Genomic DNA, 15,611 nt, shown 5'->3' on the forward strand with positions numbered 1-15,611 from the left:
TCATATATTCATAGTCATTAGTTGGCGCGTTTCAAAAGAATCCGAGACTAACAGGTCCATTAGACCCTGTGTTTGGTCAAAAATACTTGCCTACAACGTCCACCAATCAAAAACAAAATAAAACTCAACCGTGACCTTGACCCTCATGTTTTGTGGCACTTCAGGCCCTCTAAAGTTGGCTCGTTGCGTACTCACAAAGGCCTGACTGGTCAGCGTGATTACTCTGGACTTATTTTAACAAAACTTAGTCGAAAAACCTGAGCGCAAAAAGTTTTGAACTCACGTGAGTAAAGAATCACACTGATTTCTCAGAAGACGTAAGGTGACTTCACAAGAACGACGAAAAACTCCCTCGTATCCAAGAGGACCCTACCGAGGGAAAAAACAATTTATGGTGATTACATAACTTTTTGTTCAAGCTAAAAGCACTACGGCTGTCTTAATAACCAGCCAAATGAAAACGTAATGAGACCTCATTTGCTATATTTTGTTTGACTATTTGTATCTTTTATTTATTTATTTATTTTTTGTTTTTTCTGGAATCACTCACCATCGCATTAACTATGTTATGTGTTAATCGAAATGGTACGCGTTCTGGACATTCGAAGCTTTCTCCCTGCAAAAAAATAAATAAATAAATTAATAAATAAATCTAGCCGATAACAAGATCAGTGTTACTGCCACGATGGACTTTCCCTGTTATAAGAAGTAAACCAATGTTCACAGAAAAATTGAAGTTTACACATTTTTGCTTAATATTTCTCTCTGATTGTAATTTATAGACAAGGATTAAAACAAAAACGAGGTCTATGCCACAAACAAAACTAAAGCAAAGTTTGTGATGCTCCATGTTCGTACGCAACGACGGACAGCTGTTCAGTTGGCCAATTGAAGTCTGACCATTATGACAAAATTCAAATCCGTAATGCTAAAAGTGATCGGCCTTGTAAGTGGCGGAAGGCTCATTTAAAATTACCGCACGATAAACCTAAGACAAACGTGTCAAACAGTTGGTAAAATGTTTGGCTAGTTTTCAAACAGTTTAATTTGACCTGTCCAATCAGAATCAGCTATTTATAATCGGACGGGTCGAGTCAGACAGTTCTGGTTTAGTATCAGCCACACTAAGCAACAAATAAAGAACCAATACGATTCAATTATTGTCAGCAAGGAAGTCAGAACGTGACAAGTCACATATGGAAGGAAGGAACTGACCTTTTTAAAGAGACAGTTGAAGTCCACATGGACGCAGTCTCCACTGGTAGCATCAAACAGAATATTCTCACCATGGCGATCACCAAGACCTAGGATATGACCCACCATACACATAACCGCAGACGTTCGGCAGTATGTCAGGCGGCTCATATACCTAATAAAAAATCGAGAGAAATTGACTTTGATCAAATTTTATAACATTTTACGAACTGAACCCGTGGATCGATTAAATCAATAAAGTACTTGGAAAAATACGTACCACGAAGTTGGATTAGGAAAAGTCTTCAGGAACCACTCATGAAAAACGGAAGGGTGCCTGTTTGTCAATAACGTCGAAATGGAAATGTCATCATTTCACATCATATACTGTAAAACTGAAAAAATGACACATAGTCTACATAGATACCCACCTAGGAAGGATCTCATTCAAGAAGACACGTTTCTTGTCCCTAAAGTAAGGGAGTATATGAAGAATTAGTTTTCGATTGAGTGTTAAAAGTAATCCACGAGTGCACTGATCTTGTTTCGCTTCGTCTGTGATTGGTCTAGAAAACCCGGGCTACCCTCTCAACCAATCAGATTCAATCTTAAGCCACCGCTATTTGATTACTTGTGTTATCTGCGCTTCAGACTGTCGACAATTAGGTACAATTATGTACTTTGAGTTCCTACCAACTCGTGCTCAATTTAACTCTCTTTTAAATACTACTTTCACTCAGTGGTGAGACGGGTTGTCTCGTATGTGAAGCGGTGGTTTAAACTTGTTTGATGTTGCTCACATATAAAAATTACTAACACGGGTTCGAGCGAAATGATGACAAGAAATTTTTACTGTTTGTTATTGCTTATGTCTATGTTTTTTTTTCTTGCTTTTGCTTTTAGTTTTCTTCAAATATAGTATTTTTCTCAACAGGAATGAAAAAAGAGCAACGAAACAAAAGACAACAAAAAAAGTCACACAGAAAAATGAACACCACCAAAAGACTCACTCAGGTTTGCTTCCTGCTCTGTCCATTAATTTCTTGAGTTCCCCACCTCGAGTATACATATTTTTCTCTCTGTAAACGGAGGAAGAAGTCATAGATATGGTTTAGCTTCCCCGACCAAAGTTTTTGTTTGTTTGTTTTTTTTTTTATCATGAACCTTTGTGCCCTTCTGTATTTTGTATTGGATTAGACAACTTAGATACGATTAGTTTTAATATCAACTAAGTTGAAATTGTAAATTGGCCACGCTTGAAACGTCAGCTTTTTAACTCTTTACGGTGGCCAATTTACAATTTCAACTTAGTTGATATTACCAAATTACCTTGTTACCTCCACCGACGCAGCACCACAGTTTCTTTAGAAACTTACCCCCTTTATACGATTAGTTTTAGGTTGGTAGCTGGCTTCAAGGGTAGGGTGATGTAAAGCGTATCCTAATTCCTCTTTGGCCAGCAACAGGCCATAGTACTCCGCTCAATTAGCCGATTCTTTTTCCGCATAAAAAAAGCTATTATTGCTTTTTTAACTACACTTCAGTTACAGGCTTAAAACAGCAAAATAATAAAACGACACACTTACTTGTAAATTTTCGTGAGTATGTTTCTCAATCCATGAGTATTCTGTACCCATTCTAGCAGTCCGCATTCTTCATTTAGGGGAATCACCGCCTAGGAAAAGAAGAACTTCGTAAATAAAAAGAGGAAAAGTACAAGGCGAATGTTCCACTGAGGTATGCCGTAGAGGAGAGGGACACTCGATTTTGAAAACAACAAATACAAAAACAATGAAAAAAAACAACAACAACAACAACTAACTGATACTCATCCTCCTAACTGGAGAAAACTGACCTGTAACAAATTCTGAAACTTGATTGGTTAACACCAGCCCAATTTGAGCACTATTCGGACGGTGTTTAGGTCATGCCTTTGTAATTGTACTGTAGCTGTCATGTACACGCACTGATATCTTGCATCACGTCGAGTTATTTTTTCCAAAACGTATTACAGATAGCTAATTTGTTTCTTAAATGGTGTCATAGTTTTGAATAATTGGTAACGGAACTGAGTGTCGTCCAATTCTGTCTGTAATCACACTCGTGATTGGACTCAACTCAGCATTATCATCATTACAAATTCAATTGCAAAGATGAAAGCAAGCGAATCCCTTTCGGTTCTTTGCCCTTCCAGGAAAACATGCTGAGTTGTCTTTTGATTACTACTCCCTAAACAAATTAAATTCATCTAAAAAACACATTGGACTTACATAAGTACGAATGTGCAGCTGCCTTCGTCGAGATTCAGGGTCTTTTCTTAAACACTAAAAATTTGAAAAGAAATATTAGAAAAATGTTGTTATTATCATATGGAAAGACACAAACATATTGCCACGCTTGACAACGTCATAAAATATTAAACCATCTATTAAAAAACTGATCAGTGTAACAACCCAGATTGAGGAATATCTACAAAACAGAATCAATTGTGAGTAATCCTTGATTCATAATTAAGGAATAGGAAAACAAAAGTTTCAAAGAAACTCCTATCCATTTTGATGAATGAATGGCCACCCGATGAAATGACTGAATGGCTGAATGAACTGACTCACTGACTCACTGATCCACTGACTTACTGACACACTTATCCACTGGCCCCACTGATTGACTAACTTTATGTCTTTTATCTCTCCACTACTAATTCTGTATTTGCATAGAAAGATCCATTATTTTTATTGCATAAATCAAACCTTGTTGATGAGGGCGTTAAACTCCATTGTCCGACAATCCTTCCGAAGATCATCCTGTTGAAGAATACAGAACAAATAAGGAGAGACGCGCAGCGGCGTTTCAAGTGTGTTTAATAAAGACGTTTGAGCTGAACTACCTCCTCTGTCACTGTGCAATTTTCTTATTTGAGATTAAGCTACAAGATTGATTATGGATAAAAACTGCAGCGAGTCATACATCTTTCTCATAGCTGAGGGCTATGTTCAAAAAAATAAAAGAAGATTTATCTTTGTTTTGTATTTTATCACGATGAATTTCTTCACTGAGGCTAAAAGCTCCCAACTTAGATTGAAATCTTGTCCATTTTCAATTTCTTTATTTGAGAAATCTGATGACATCATCCGAAAGGGTGGCAATATTCATGTCCATACTTCGAAGAAACATATTTCTTTTTGAATTTGTTAAAAAGGACAAATAACAAACCTTGGGTTTACACATCATGGTGTACGAGTTTCCGTCACTGCCTTTAATGGTGATTTTCTTGGGTTTCTGTAGAGATGCTAGAACATCAACCTATTATGAAAGATACATAAAAAATGTAAATCCACAAGAAAAAAAAAAACTGAACACAAACTGAACACAACAAAACAAAGGAACGATCTTCAAAATTGTTAATGTAATTGAGTGTAATGATATGAGCGTCTTTTTTGCTTAAAACTTAAAACGACTTGCGAGAACACATCACACTAACCCAGCCAAGGACACATCGATCCAGAATCGACGGCACTAACCTTTGAGCCATAACGCATTTCTCATTCAAGGAAGAGCCTTTGATCGAACCACTTTAAGGCAAATACTAACCTTGTCCTCAAAACCGATGATACAAGGTAACGAGCCTGGGAATGGATTGTGATCATGATGGCTTCCGGCTCCTGATGGCAGGGTCACAGTCATGGCGGACTGGAGAGGAACTATTATAGGACTAAAATCTCTGAAAAAGAAAACAAAACAAAACAAAGAAGGGTTAAAAATCCAAAAATTCTATAAAATTCACCAAACGACTTTTTACCACAATTGGCAGTAATGTAGCAATCTGATTGGCAAATTTGCCGTTGTCGATAGGGGTACAGACAACGGTACTCTCGTCAACATGTTACGTACTCAAAGGATCGTTTTATTTTACGTCGATATTGTAGTAAAAAGAAAATTAAACAAATCGACGGTGGTTTAGCGTGATCTGTACTCTAATCGACAACGAAATTCGTCATCACTGTGGTCAAAATTTCTTGCGGACACATTCGGCTGCGCTAAACCAGTGCTAAACCACTGTCTATTCGATAAATTTCAATTTTTTAGTGTATTTAAGCACTTGTTTTTTTTCCTTGATGGATAACAAAGATAACAGCCTTGTTCTTTGATTTATACAAGGTAAATTTATACACTGAACAAGCCTATCTAGGTGGGCCCGTCAAAGGTTTTGAAATAAGAAATATGTCAGAAGCAAATGATAAATAAAGTTACGCGATCAAGTCGTGCGAAGGGCCTACAAGTGTTTTGGTCATGGGGGAAGCAAATCTAAACACCTCACCCATCAGAAACAAGCCTCTTGAGAACAGAGAAGTCATGACTCATGCTCAACTTGTCTTTGGAAGGACCCTTATTCGATACTTCCTTGTTGCATACTTCAAGAAGTCTGTCAGCTAGTCTTGTGGAGTGCTACGAAGTGAAAAAGAAAAGCATGTTACCAAAGGTAAACAAACTTCACCACTGAGGTGGTCATGTGCATGTATTGACAGAGGGGAACCAATACATATATCTTATTAACCAAGCGCGAGGGCCGTACTGGGAGAATATCGGCCCGAGGTCTTGACAGTACGGACCGAGCGCAGCGAGGTCCGTACAATAAAGACCGAGGATCGATATTCTTCCAGTATGGTCCCGAGCAAGCTTGGTTAATAAAAGATTTATTATACGACTGAAGTTCAAAGGGACACAAATGTGGTATCATTCGGGACCATTCGGGACAGTGCCCGGTCCAATACTTAGAGAATATTGGACCGGCAATAGAGCATTTTGATTGGTTGATTTTAGTTATTGGCCCTCTGACTGCCCGAGTCGTGTAATAAATATCAGTTGAACTACGTTAAAAGAAGTAAATTCTTCATTAAAATGTCATTTCCAGTCTGCACCACCTTTCCAGTCCACCTATGTTTCCAGTTTTGGTGTTTCACTATTCTACCAACGAGAGTGAGGACAGCCTTATTGTTTTTGTGTTAATGAAAAGGTCTCTGTTCCAGGTCCGACCGATTCACCGGAATGTTCTTTTGTAATAAATTTTACTCTCTAAACTTAGGGAGTCAGAGCTTCCTTGCAGACTAGTATAAGCTACTACTGGATGGAACAGGTGTTTCTCTATAAAACTGACTTCCATAAACTACGACGCTTTAATTACATACGGGAATAAAAAAAAAACTTAAGTTCACTAGTTAGCCCTTCAAATACAAATATTGTATCATGTTTTAGGGAAAGAGTTAGTAGATAAATTCATGATTTCAATTTACACATTTCTCGAGAGCGGGGATATTCAAATGTTTGGGTTCTCCTGGGAATTCAAACCTCACACTCGGACCTTTACATTCGAATGCACTTCACTTAAGAGAACTTGTAGGCGAGCTACCCTCCACACCAGCTTTGTATATGACGAACGTTCTGTGTACTGCTAGTGCAAGAACATTGAAACTTATTTGTAACTGAAATTATGTGACCCACGGTCAAAGCCGGAAAAAAATAAAGAAAAAGACAAAAAAATATATTTTTAGCGTAACAGCATTTCATCGAAAACTTACCTCAAGGAACTTGTTTAATGTAATGTCACGCGAACTAAAAAAACAGACCGTGAAAAAGAGAAATAAATGCTCGTTAGACATGCACTATTGATAGCAAAGAAGAAGCTTGTGCACTAATCCCTTCACCTTCCCAGATCTGTAGAAAAATTTTCTTCCTGATTGTTATGCATCTACTTATCATTTATTTATATAACTGGAGCCGAAAGATCAAGGTGACACTTTCAAGTCGATGAGGTTGTGAATTTTCATTCCTTATTAAGGCAGCGTAGAAAATTTCCAAAACGTAACTCACTTTTCTGTATAAAAAATGCGCATGATATTGTCAAAAGCAGTAAATAACTCGACAAACAAAAACGTGGTTGCAGAAAGTGGGAACAGGAATACTCAGCTCACCTGGCCTTCAGAAAGATTTGATGGCAGCGCTTTGTTCTCATGGCGAAAGACGACTGTGGAAAAAGGAAATTAATAATCTTTAATCTGTTTGGCTTTTTGACGTTTCCACAACCTGAAATTAAGCCATCATCAGGGTAAACAGAACAACTTAACGTTTTAGTAAAAAAAAACAAACTTGGCAATCACAAAGACTTATTAAATCGAGTTACAAACGGTTCAAAACGACCCCTCAGTTGTCTCGGATGTTAACATCCTTTTAGTGCCATTTGACGATAATTTAGCTGGGGACCAGGCCCTCATAATTAGTCCTTCAGCACCAGCGTTTCTTTGTCGCGGGAAAGGATGAGGCCTGGGGCAACATGAGCCCGCGAGAGGTCTGCAGGGGGTTGACAATTGATAGTTAGCACTACACCCTCGGTAGACCCTCAACCAAACGATTACATGTACACAATTATGTTCCCTTCCAGATACAGTACGCTACCGATATATAGTTCAAGTTATAATCTCCAAAAGAAGTTACTCTCGATACAGGTGACATGATATTTCTTGAACTTTTTTCTGTAATGGCTCACCTTTGAAACAGCCATCATCATCCACATCGCTTGCTGTGGGTACGTCACTAACAGTTTGGCGATAATCTCCTGAACAATATAGAAAAGAACGAGGACAACACAACAAAATTGTTTCCACACGACACTGCAAAGCCGTTTTTATTTATCTATTTATTTGTTTATTTATTTATTACAATTTAATGACAATAAACAACATCATCATTAGGATAGTCTACAAAAGAGTCACAGACCCCATACAAAGGCAGACCAGTGGTTCATCAGTGATACACTCGGCTGTGCTTTGTGTGTCACTTTTTTGTTTTTTTTGTTCTTACCCCATTTTGACGTCGCCGATGATCTATTACTGAACCTTTGACGCACAGCGTTACACACACACAAAAAAGGTACACATAACGCACTCTTCCGATTGGTCGTTGCCCATGACCTATCAGAGAACAAACTTATGACTGATGTTACAGAAAAAGTGTGCATTGTTTTATTTAGAATGATCCCTACAGCTTTGAAACGTCAGACTGTGGTAAGCACATCAGAGGCACACCCCTAAAGTGCTACTTTCACGTGCTTAATAAAGTCTGATGTCCTCTGACATGTATTATTGAATAGAAGCATGGCAAAACATGGAGGCGGTCTCTCACTGATACCTACCTCGAGCTGAAGGAAGACCGTTTGGTTCGCATGGCAAATGCGAGAAATAAGTAGAGAGAACGCCGTGAGGAATTGGTAGGCTGGTAGTTTATTGGTCAGATCTGACATAATCTGTAGTAAAGAGCGAGGAAAACTACAGTTTAAACTTGATCATGATACGAGTCTTAATAGATCCACTGTGCTTCGTGGTTAAATTTCATTCATGGTTTACACTTTGTTTTCCATCGTTTCAAAATATAACCTTACCGAAAAACTCGTGATAGCGAATAAAATTCATTCAAACCTCATTGCAATCTGCCAACTTTTGCCTTTTTCCTCCTCTATCAGAAGCTTTGGTCTGTCGACCTTGGTTGAGTATAAAAAGGTTTGTAAGTTTGACATTAACAAAGCTGATCCAGTATATAATAATTATTATCGCTTCAAAACAAGAAACAGTCCCGGTACTAGACATGGAGTAAGTAGCTGTCTTGCAGGCAACTGAATTGAACTACGTAGGAGATAGTCGCTAAAGTGAGTGACGAAGACACGAGCAGTAGGGGAAAAAAAAAACAGATGTGGCAGAGGAACTCGTATTAAACCAGCAATTGTTTGAAATAATTGTGCACTTCTCGTCTATGCAATACCACGGAGGCAAGCATGAGTGTGGGTGGAGATCATACGCAATTATTGGATGAGTTTAAGCATGATATCATGACTCGGCTATGTCTATTTGGGAGAAATCAATTGCCAAAAGCTGCCCTATAAAACGCAAGCCGCTGTGAAAAAATTCAAATTCAATAAGTTATTCATGTTAAATTATTTTGTTGCCATATGTATTTATTTATCGATCTTTTTTTATTATAAAATAACAACGCATTACCTTGATCAGAAACTGTGGCGCCAAAATTAAGCCAAATACTTAGGAGACGAGGCATGGATTGATAGATAAATTTGTTTCCGAACTGAAGAGACAGTCCATAATGTTTTAGAACAAATGGAATGAAGTCTCTAGAAAGAGAATGATTCACATGTAGAGTTAGCATGGAAGTCTCAAAAAGAGTATTGGAATCTGTAAACAAGGTTAAAAGCCAAATCAACCATTATGGAGGATAGATGTCGTTAAGGTAACAAATAAAAATGAGGGCATCAATGAAGTCCCTGGAAAGAGAATGATTCACACCGAGTTAGCATGGGAGTCTCAAACGAGTACTGAAATCTGTTAAACATGGTTAAAGGACCGAATCAACAATACCAGAGGGTAGATGTCGATAAGGTAGCAAAAAAAATGAGGGCAGTATTTTCCTCAGTTAGCGCCGAGGAAGTCACCATGGCAACTACGTGAAAGCTCCCTTCTAGGTGACCTGGATAGTATTTGCGGTGAACATACAAGACAAACGAGTGAAAGAAACTTAAGACAGTAATGATAGCATTAGCATCACAAATTTCTTGTACTTACACATAAAATTTGGTGGATTTTTCTTCTCCTTCCGGACAAGCTGACATCAACTTGTCATAGTATTTTCCTAAATAGAAATGTCCATTTTCCCAGTTTCCATGAAGAGCAGTAACTTCCTATGATAAAAGAATTAAGACTGTGAATGACGACTGCAGGGCTTTTATAACCGCCTCCCGGTTAGCTCAATGGATAGACCGCTGGACTGTTGTGCGGGAGGTCGAGGGTTCGAGCCCCAGCCGGACCAACACTCTGGGTCTTAAAATAATTGAAAAAAATTTGCTACCTTTCTATAACATCAAGAAATGGTTAGATATTCTAGTCTTCTCGGATAGAGACGAATATATGGAGGTCCCGTCTCCTGCAGGGTTAGGGGACGTAGGAGACATTAATTTCCCACGCACGAGATTACTGTGTGATGGATGTCCTCCCCTGGCGTGGGATAGGTAGGAGGGTGGACTAGCACGAATGGTTCCTATGTTCCTTTCTAGTCCTTCCCCGCTGCAAAACTTAATGCAGTGAAAATGGACTAAACTAAATTAAATTAAATTATAAGAATAAGAGGGGAGAAGAATATAAGCATATGAGCAAAAAAGAAAAGAAAAAAAACAGCTAACAATATAATGTCATAGTCTGGTCCATAGGAAGAGTTATTTATGTGAGGAAAATTTCATACGCATTGATGAACTGCAATCAAAGTAATTTACAGAGCTTTAAAGCTGAAAGAGACAAACAAATAAACAACAACGAAAACAAAAAAATCCCTCCACCAGTCTTCATGGAGACAGTGGTTGAATAGTGATCGGGTGCATCAGCTGAGCACCAATCTGAAACTAAGTGGCCCATTTCTGATTTAACTGTAGCCTCTATCTTTTTGATATAAGAATTTGATCGTAAGTCTTGAGATTAACAGCTACATCCTCTTAAACCGCGAATACGCCCCAAGTTGGTCGTAAAAACTGAGTATAGACATCGCATTACCTTGTACTGTTGGATGGCCCGATTAGCTGCATAATGTGCTGTCTCCTCCATCCATCGGCCAATAAGTAGCAAGGCCTAAACGAAAAAAGAAAAAAAATTTAGGTCCGTATTTTTTTTTTCACTTTAAAATTTTCAATTGTATTGGAGTGACTAAAAATAAGTACTCTTCAAACTTCCCGCGTGCATCCACAACTCGATAAAACATGAACCAATACTTTACTATAGACCATGAAGCGAGACAAGCGCTATACTTCTAACAATGTCTCGCTCTAAATAAGGACTGAAGCACTCGTGCGCAACACAAAAAGACGCAGTCCCACAGCTACTAACCTTTGCATGGATAAATCTGTCCATTCCCCCATCTGATATTGTACTGCTACCATCAGGCCACTGTTCACTGTTAAGAAATATGACCAAAAGCTATAATGTTAACTTTGAAAGGATGTTTCTGGCTTGTGAAAACGTCAGATACAAAAGGAAAAAAATTACCAGGCCTTATTCTATAGTTTCCAAAACTTCCGTCCGATGCACGGAGTCTACGAAAGCGAGGGGAGGATATTGTTTACATAAACTTTGGATTTAAAGCTTTTATTCTGTCCGTATCCTTCTGCAGCGTTTTTGTACCAGAAAGGTATTTCACAAAGATGAACTATGCATAAAGAAATGGCTATCTTAAAATTGACAGTGAAACTTACAAACTATTCGGAAACAGGAAAGAATTCTCATCAAAAGCAAGGGCAACATATTGCAGAGCTCACCTGACAGCTCGTTGCAAACTTATCAGAGCGCTATGAACATCACCCTGTCACAACACAAGAGTGATACACAACTTTTTAGTAATTAAGATACAACCCGAATATGATATTTAATGGATTACATGAAACTGTGCCGTAATAGGATTCTCATTTTCCCCTCACCTCTTGAAATCAAGTGTTGAAAAAAGAAAAAAAAGCACCAAAAAAAAATGGTGATGGAACGCATAAATTTATAAAACCAAGAGTATGGTAAGTGGACCTGTTGCTTTGGTCACCATGGCGACTGGTGAAAAATTTAAGCGACTAAGATTGTAATATAAGTCGCCAACCTAGTGATCTGTGTTTAGCGGTCATGTACCAAGTTGTAACGCTTTTATAACTTAGTTTCCATGGCCAGAAGTCTGCGTGAGATAAAAATTTCAATGAAAAGTTTTCCTAAGCTGCGTCGTTTTCTTCCATAAAAAATTTCATCTTTCTGTCCAGTTTCCCAGATATTACGACATGAGATGTCGCTGAATCGGCAAAAACGAATGGCAACTACATAATTACCCTAAAGGAAGAAGGCGTGCTCAGCAGTTTAGTGGGTAACGTGGAATTGAAATGAAATAATATTTCTGGAGAGTAAACTGTTATTTTTGGAGAGCAGTAGAACTTTAGATCGGCACCATATCAAGTGTTCAATTCGTCGTAACCAGGTTCTTCCAGAAGAAGCAGAAGCGATCGTCTAGCTTCTTTAGTGTACAATCCACAAAGCAAGTTTCTTATTGATAAGGACTGATTCGGTCCTCTTACTTGACTGGCCATCCATTTTGCGCGTTCAATACATAAACTTGGTAAAGCGAAGGCACTGGCGCTTAAAAGCGAACTGTCAGCAGTTTGGACATGACCGGCCCTAGAGGAAAGAATAGATTTTTTTTATCATTTGTTAGTTGAAGTGTTTTTTTTCTTCTGGCCTTCTCAAGAAAACATTACATAAGGGTAAATTCCACTTTTCGAAGTAACTGTCAACCGATGCGTTCATTACAAGGATCATAACTTATTAGTCGCCGTTTGCGTTTAATCGAACCGGAAAGTAAGTTTCCGTCTATTTTTTGTAAAAAAAAAAAGGCATTTTGGCAAATATGAAAATGCAAGACACTAAGAAACATATTCAACCAAAAACCGACACTTACACCCTGGCTGCCTTTGCACTCTGAAGCCAGCTTTTCCCTTGTTCTTTCTGTAACTCCTCGGAACTAAAGGCAATTTAAAAACACGACATTATTTCAAAATCTTCTCTTCTTTGTCTTGGAATCGTCCTCGCATCTTCCAGGGGCTGCTATGTGTTTTTTTTCAATTACCAGTGTATAATTTCCTTTGATCAAAGCAGCCATACATGGAATTTCCCGATACGTTATTCCCTTGAGAGGGTTTCATAATGACACGTTTGCAAAGCACTGTTAATTTCTAACCTCTTTTATTACTAAATGACTTGCGTTTTACGACACCGGAAGTGTTTCCACACCGGTAGTTAGTTCTGTCGCTAACCTGTCGCGACTAGAAGTTAAGGACTGACATAACTGTACTTTTGTGATATATCAAAACTTTCTTTTTTTGTTTTGTAAACAACAGAACTTGATCCCAATTAAGGCAATCGTTTAGTTTTGAATTAGGGATATCAGGAACATTTGACGGTTAACACTGGCTTGCTTATTTGATGATTGACGGTAAAAATATTGCGTTTTTGACGGTTGACGGTTAATATTTTGGCCATTTGACGGTTGGCGCGGGTTAACCCCATTGAGACTCTCTCTTAAGATATCTAGTAAAACCAAGTCAAACAACAAGATGCTGATAAAACTATTCAAGGAAAAAATTTGGTTTTATCAACTGAGTCGATGCTGTAAATTTGCCGCCGCAAAGAGTTCCCAAGACTGACATTTCCAGGGCTCGACAGTAACTTTTCTACTTACTAGCCAAGTGGCTGTGATATCTTAGATGTTTTTAGATGCTACGACAATTTCAGTCTGTTTACTAGCCAAACTGACTGGTGGAAATTGAAAACCACTAGCCAAAACTGAATTTCTACTGGTCTGTGGCTAGTGGACTACCGTTAGTGTCGAACCCTGCATTTCGAACGTTAGACCTTCGTCTGCCTATTAGTTCGGAGAGCCACAATTCCTCAATTCGCTCTGACGATGTGCTAAGGTTCCAAACGCCAGCTTTAGAAACTCTTTACAGTGACAAAATTAACACAAAAAACTGAGTTGACAAAATCAAATTCTCTTTTTAAACCCCCTCACCGGCGCAGCACCACAGTTTCTTTAGAAATTTTCCCCTTTTATTCAAGGAGACACTAACCTTGGTAACAGCTTTAAAACAACTCGTCTCAAATTTAAGATTGGTTCTCTTGTGCGAAATGATGTCTACAATACAGATGGTACACGATAAAAAAAATAAATAAATAAAAAAACCCTCATTGTTAACATATCACAAGCAGTTCTGACAGGAGTGCTCTGAGTAAAAATAAGAAAAAAATAAATATACTGTGAGCCATCAGATCTTAGATCTCATCTATCAACTATGATAATAATAATAATAATAATAATAATAATAATAATAATGATAATGATAATGATAACTACTGTCACAGACCTGCGAAATGTGCAAACGTGACTGCCAGCTATTTGTCACGCCCATTGTTTGGATACCATCAGCCTCTAGAAGGAAGTTCCGCTGCACTGCTTCCTCAACCTCACGTAGCATGTGAAGCCTTCATGTCACGATCGGTTAAAAACGAAAAAGAAGTGAACATCGTCGTAAAAATAAACAAAATTAGTATTTTTCCAACAGAGAACCATACCACACGCACTTAGTGAAATGCTTGTAAAATGCAATCTACATAGGTAGAAGGGACGACTGGTTTTAAAGGCCGGCAAAAATGCTGCAGTTTATGATGAGTTTCTCAAACGCTCATAATCGTTTGTTTTTGCATTCGCACATTGTAACTGAAAAATGGATGTCAAGACTCTAATAGTCCGACAGTTCAAAATGCTTGGAATAAAATTGCACGTCTTGTGCGGTCAAGGCCCCTCCCATCTCCCGCTCTCCTTTGCTAGATTTATTAGGTTTCGTAACCATTTAATTCAGCTATCCAGGGTTACCTTTCGTCTTCTATATCCAATATGTAGCACAGATAGTAAAGTTTAAAGACAATTCCTTTAATTAGTGTTTTATATCAAACAGAAATATGGTCTATCTCGCCAGGAGTTCCATGCGGCTCATTACTAGAGCATTCGACCATTGTTCCAGAGAACATGGAAAAACATGGAAGAAGAGATAATATAACACGAAGAAACAAACATAACTCTGGATAGAGAAGTCCATTAAAATGGATGGCAAAGGAAGCAATTGAAAATCTCAGCTGAATTTTTCTACACGATCTAAGGAGGACGATGCCGCTTCAATTATTCACATTTATTCACATACCTGACAATATGCTCATAACCGCGTTGATAGGACCCAGACTCCATGCTTGCGGCGGACAGGAATCCCATCTGTTGACTGCGAACTACCTTTAGTTGACGTCTAAATTCGTTCTCGTTCTTGTAGTGAAAGATATTCAAACAAAGAAAAAGCTAACAATTTTTTCCTGCTGTTGTGGCACTTATTCATGCTCTTGACATAAAGCATAAGTATCTTGGATGCTAAGTCATTGCAAGTAATTCCCTAGTAATAAAATAATTTGAATATATATATCAACAAAGTTGAAATGGTAAATTGGCCACCGTTACGATTATAAAGGCTGACGTTTCGAGCGTTAGCCCTTCGTCGGGGCGAATGGTAATCAAGTCAAGTAATCAAGTCAAGTTTCAATGAGAGATCACTGGCATCCATTTCCTTCCTACCCAATAACTTAACACAATGACTGGCTCGAACCCACACCTTTCTAGCGACTAAGCATCAGGCGACTACTTACAAAAGAAATCGATAAGCAACGTTATCGTCAACACAAAACCTACAATAAAAATGCTATTCCTAAGCAGGTTCCTATCACGAAAAACAACGAGAATTGCAAGAAACA

The 15,611-nt window shown here is 38.2% G+C and overlaps 1 protein-coding gene across 1 annotated transcript in view; it reads right to left on the minus strand.

The window, feature by feature from the left end:
* LOC111338559 (serine/threonine-protein kinase ATR) overlaps nt 1-15,611 on the minus strand; it is a 60,744-nt gene that overhangs the window by 2,032 nt on the left and 43,101 nt on the right. Inside the window, exons 41-67 of the mRNA XM_088748785.1 lie at nt 15,017-15,132; nt 14,183-14,300; nt 13,889-13,953; nt 12,721-12,783; nt 12,341-12,440; nt 11,552-11,595; nt 11,124-11,190; nt 10,794-10,868; nt 9,816-9,931; nt 9,240-9,367; nt 8,664-8,725; nt 8,381-8,491; nt 7,736-7,804; nt 7,164-7,216; nt 6,771-6,804; nt 5,513-5,640; nt 4,786-4,915; nt 4,408-4,497; nt 3,945-3,998; nt 3,465-3,518; nt 2,781-2,869; nt 2,205-2,273; nt 1,626-1,664; nt 1,475-1,531; nt 1,216-1,369; nt 551-616; nt 284-369 (exon numbers count right to left, since the gene is read on the minus strand). Of these exons, the coding sequence (XP_088604911.1) occupies nt 284-369; nt 551-616; nt 1,216-1,369; nt 1,475-1,531; nt 1,626-1,664; nt 2,205-2,273; nt 2,781-2,869; nt 3,465-3,518; nt 3,945-3,998; nt 4,408-4,497; nt 4,786-4,915; nt 5,513-5,640; nt 6,771-6,804; nt 7,164-7,216; nt 7,736-7,804; nt 8,381-8,491; nt 8,664-8,725; nt 9,240-9,367; nt 9,816-9,931; nt 10,794-10,868; nt 11,124-11,190; nt 11,552-11,595; nt 12,341-12,440; nt 12,721-12,783; nt 13,889-13,953; nt 14,183-14,300; nt 15,017-15,132 (2,237 nt within the window). The remainder of the gene's footprint in view (nt 1-283; nt 370-550; nt 617-1,215; nt 1,370-1,474; nt 1,532-1,625; nt 1,665-2,204; nt 2,274-2,780; nt 2,870-3,464; nt 3,519-3,944; nt 3,999-4,407; nt 4,498-4,785; nt 4,916-5,512; nt 5,641-6,770; nt 6,805-7,163; nt 7,217-7,735; nt 7,805-8,380; nt 8,492-8,663; nt 8,726-9,239; nt 9,368-9,815; nt 9,932-10,793; nt 10,869-11,123; nt 11,191-11,551; nt 11,596-12,340; nt 12,441-12,720; nt 12,784-13,888; nt 13,954-14,182; nt 14,301-15,016; nt 15,133-15,611) is intronic.

The sequence above is a fragment of the Stylophora pistillata genome, chromosome 2, assembly GCF_964205215.1.
Source record: "Stylophora pistillata chromosome 2, jaStyPist1.2, whole genome shotgun sequence".
Taxonomy (NCBI): Eukaryota; Metazoa; Cnidaria; class Anthozoa; order Scleractinia; family Pocilloporidae; genus Stylophora; species Stylophora pistillata.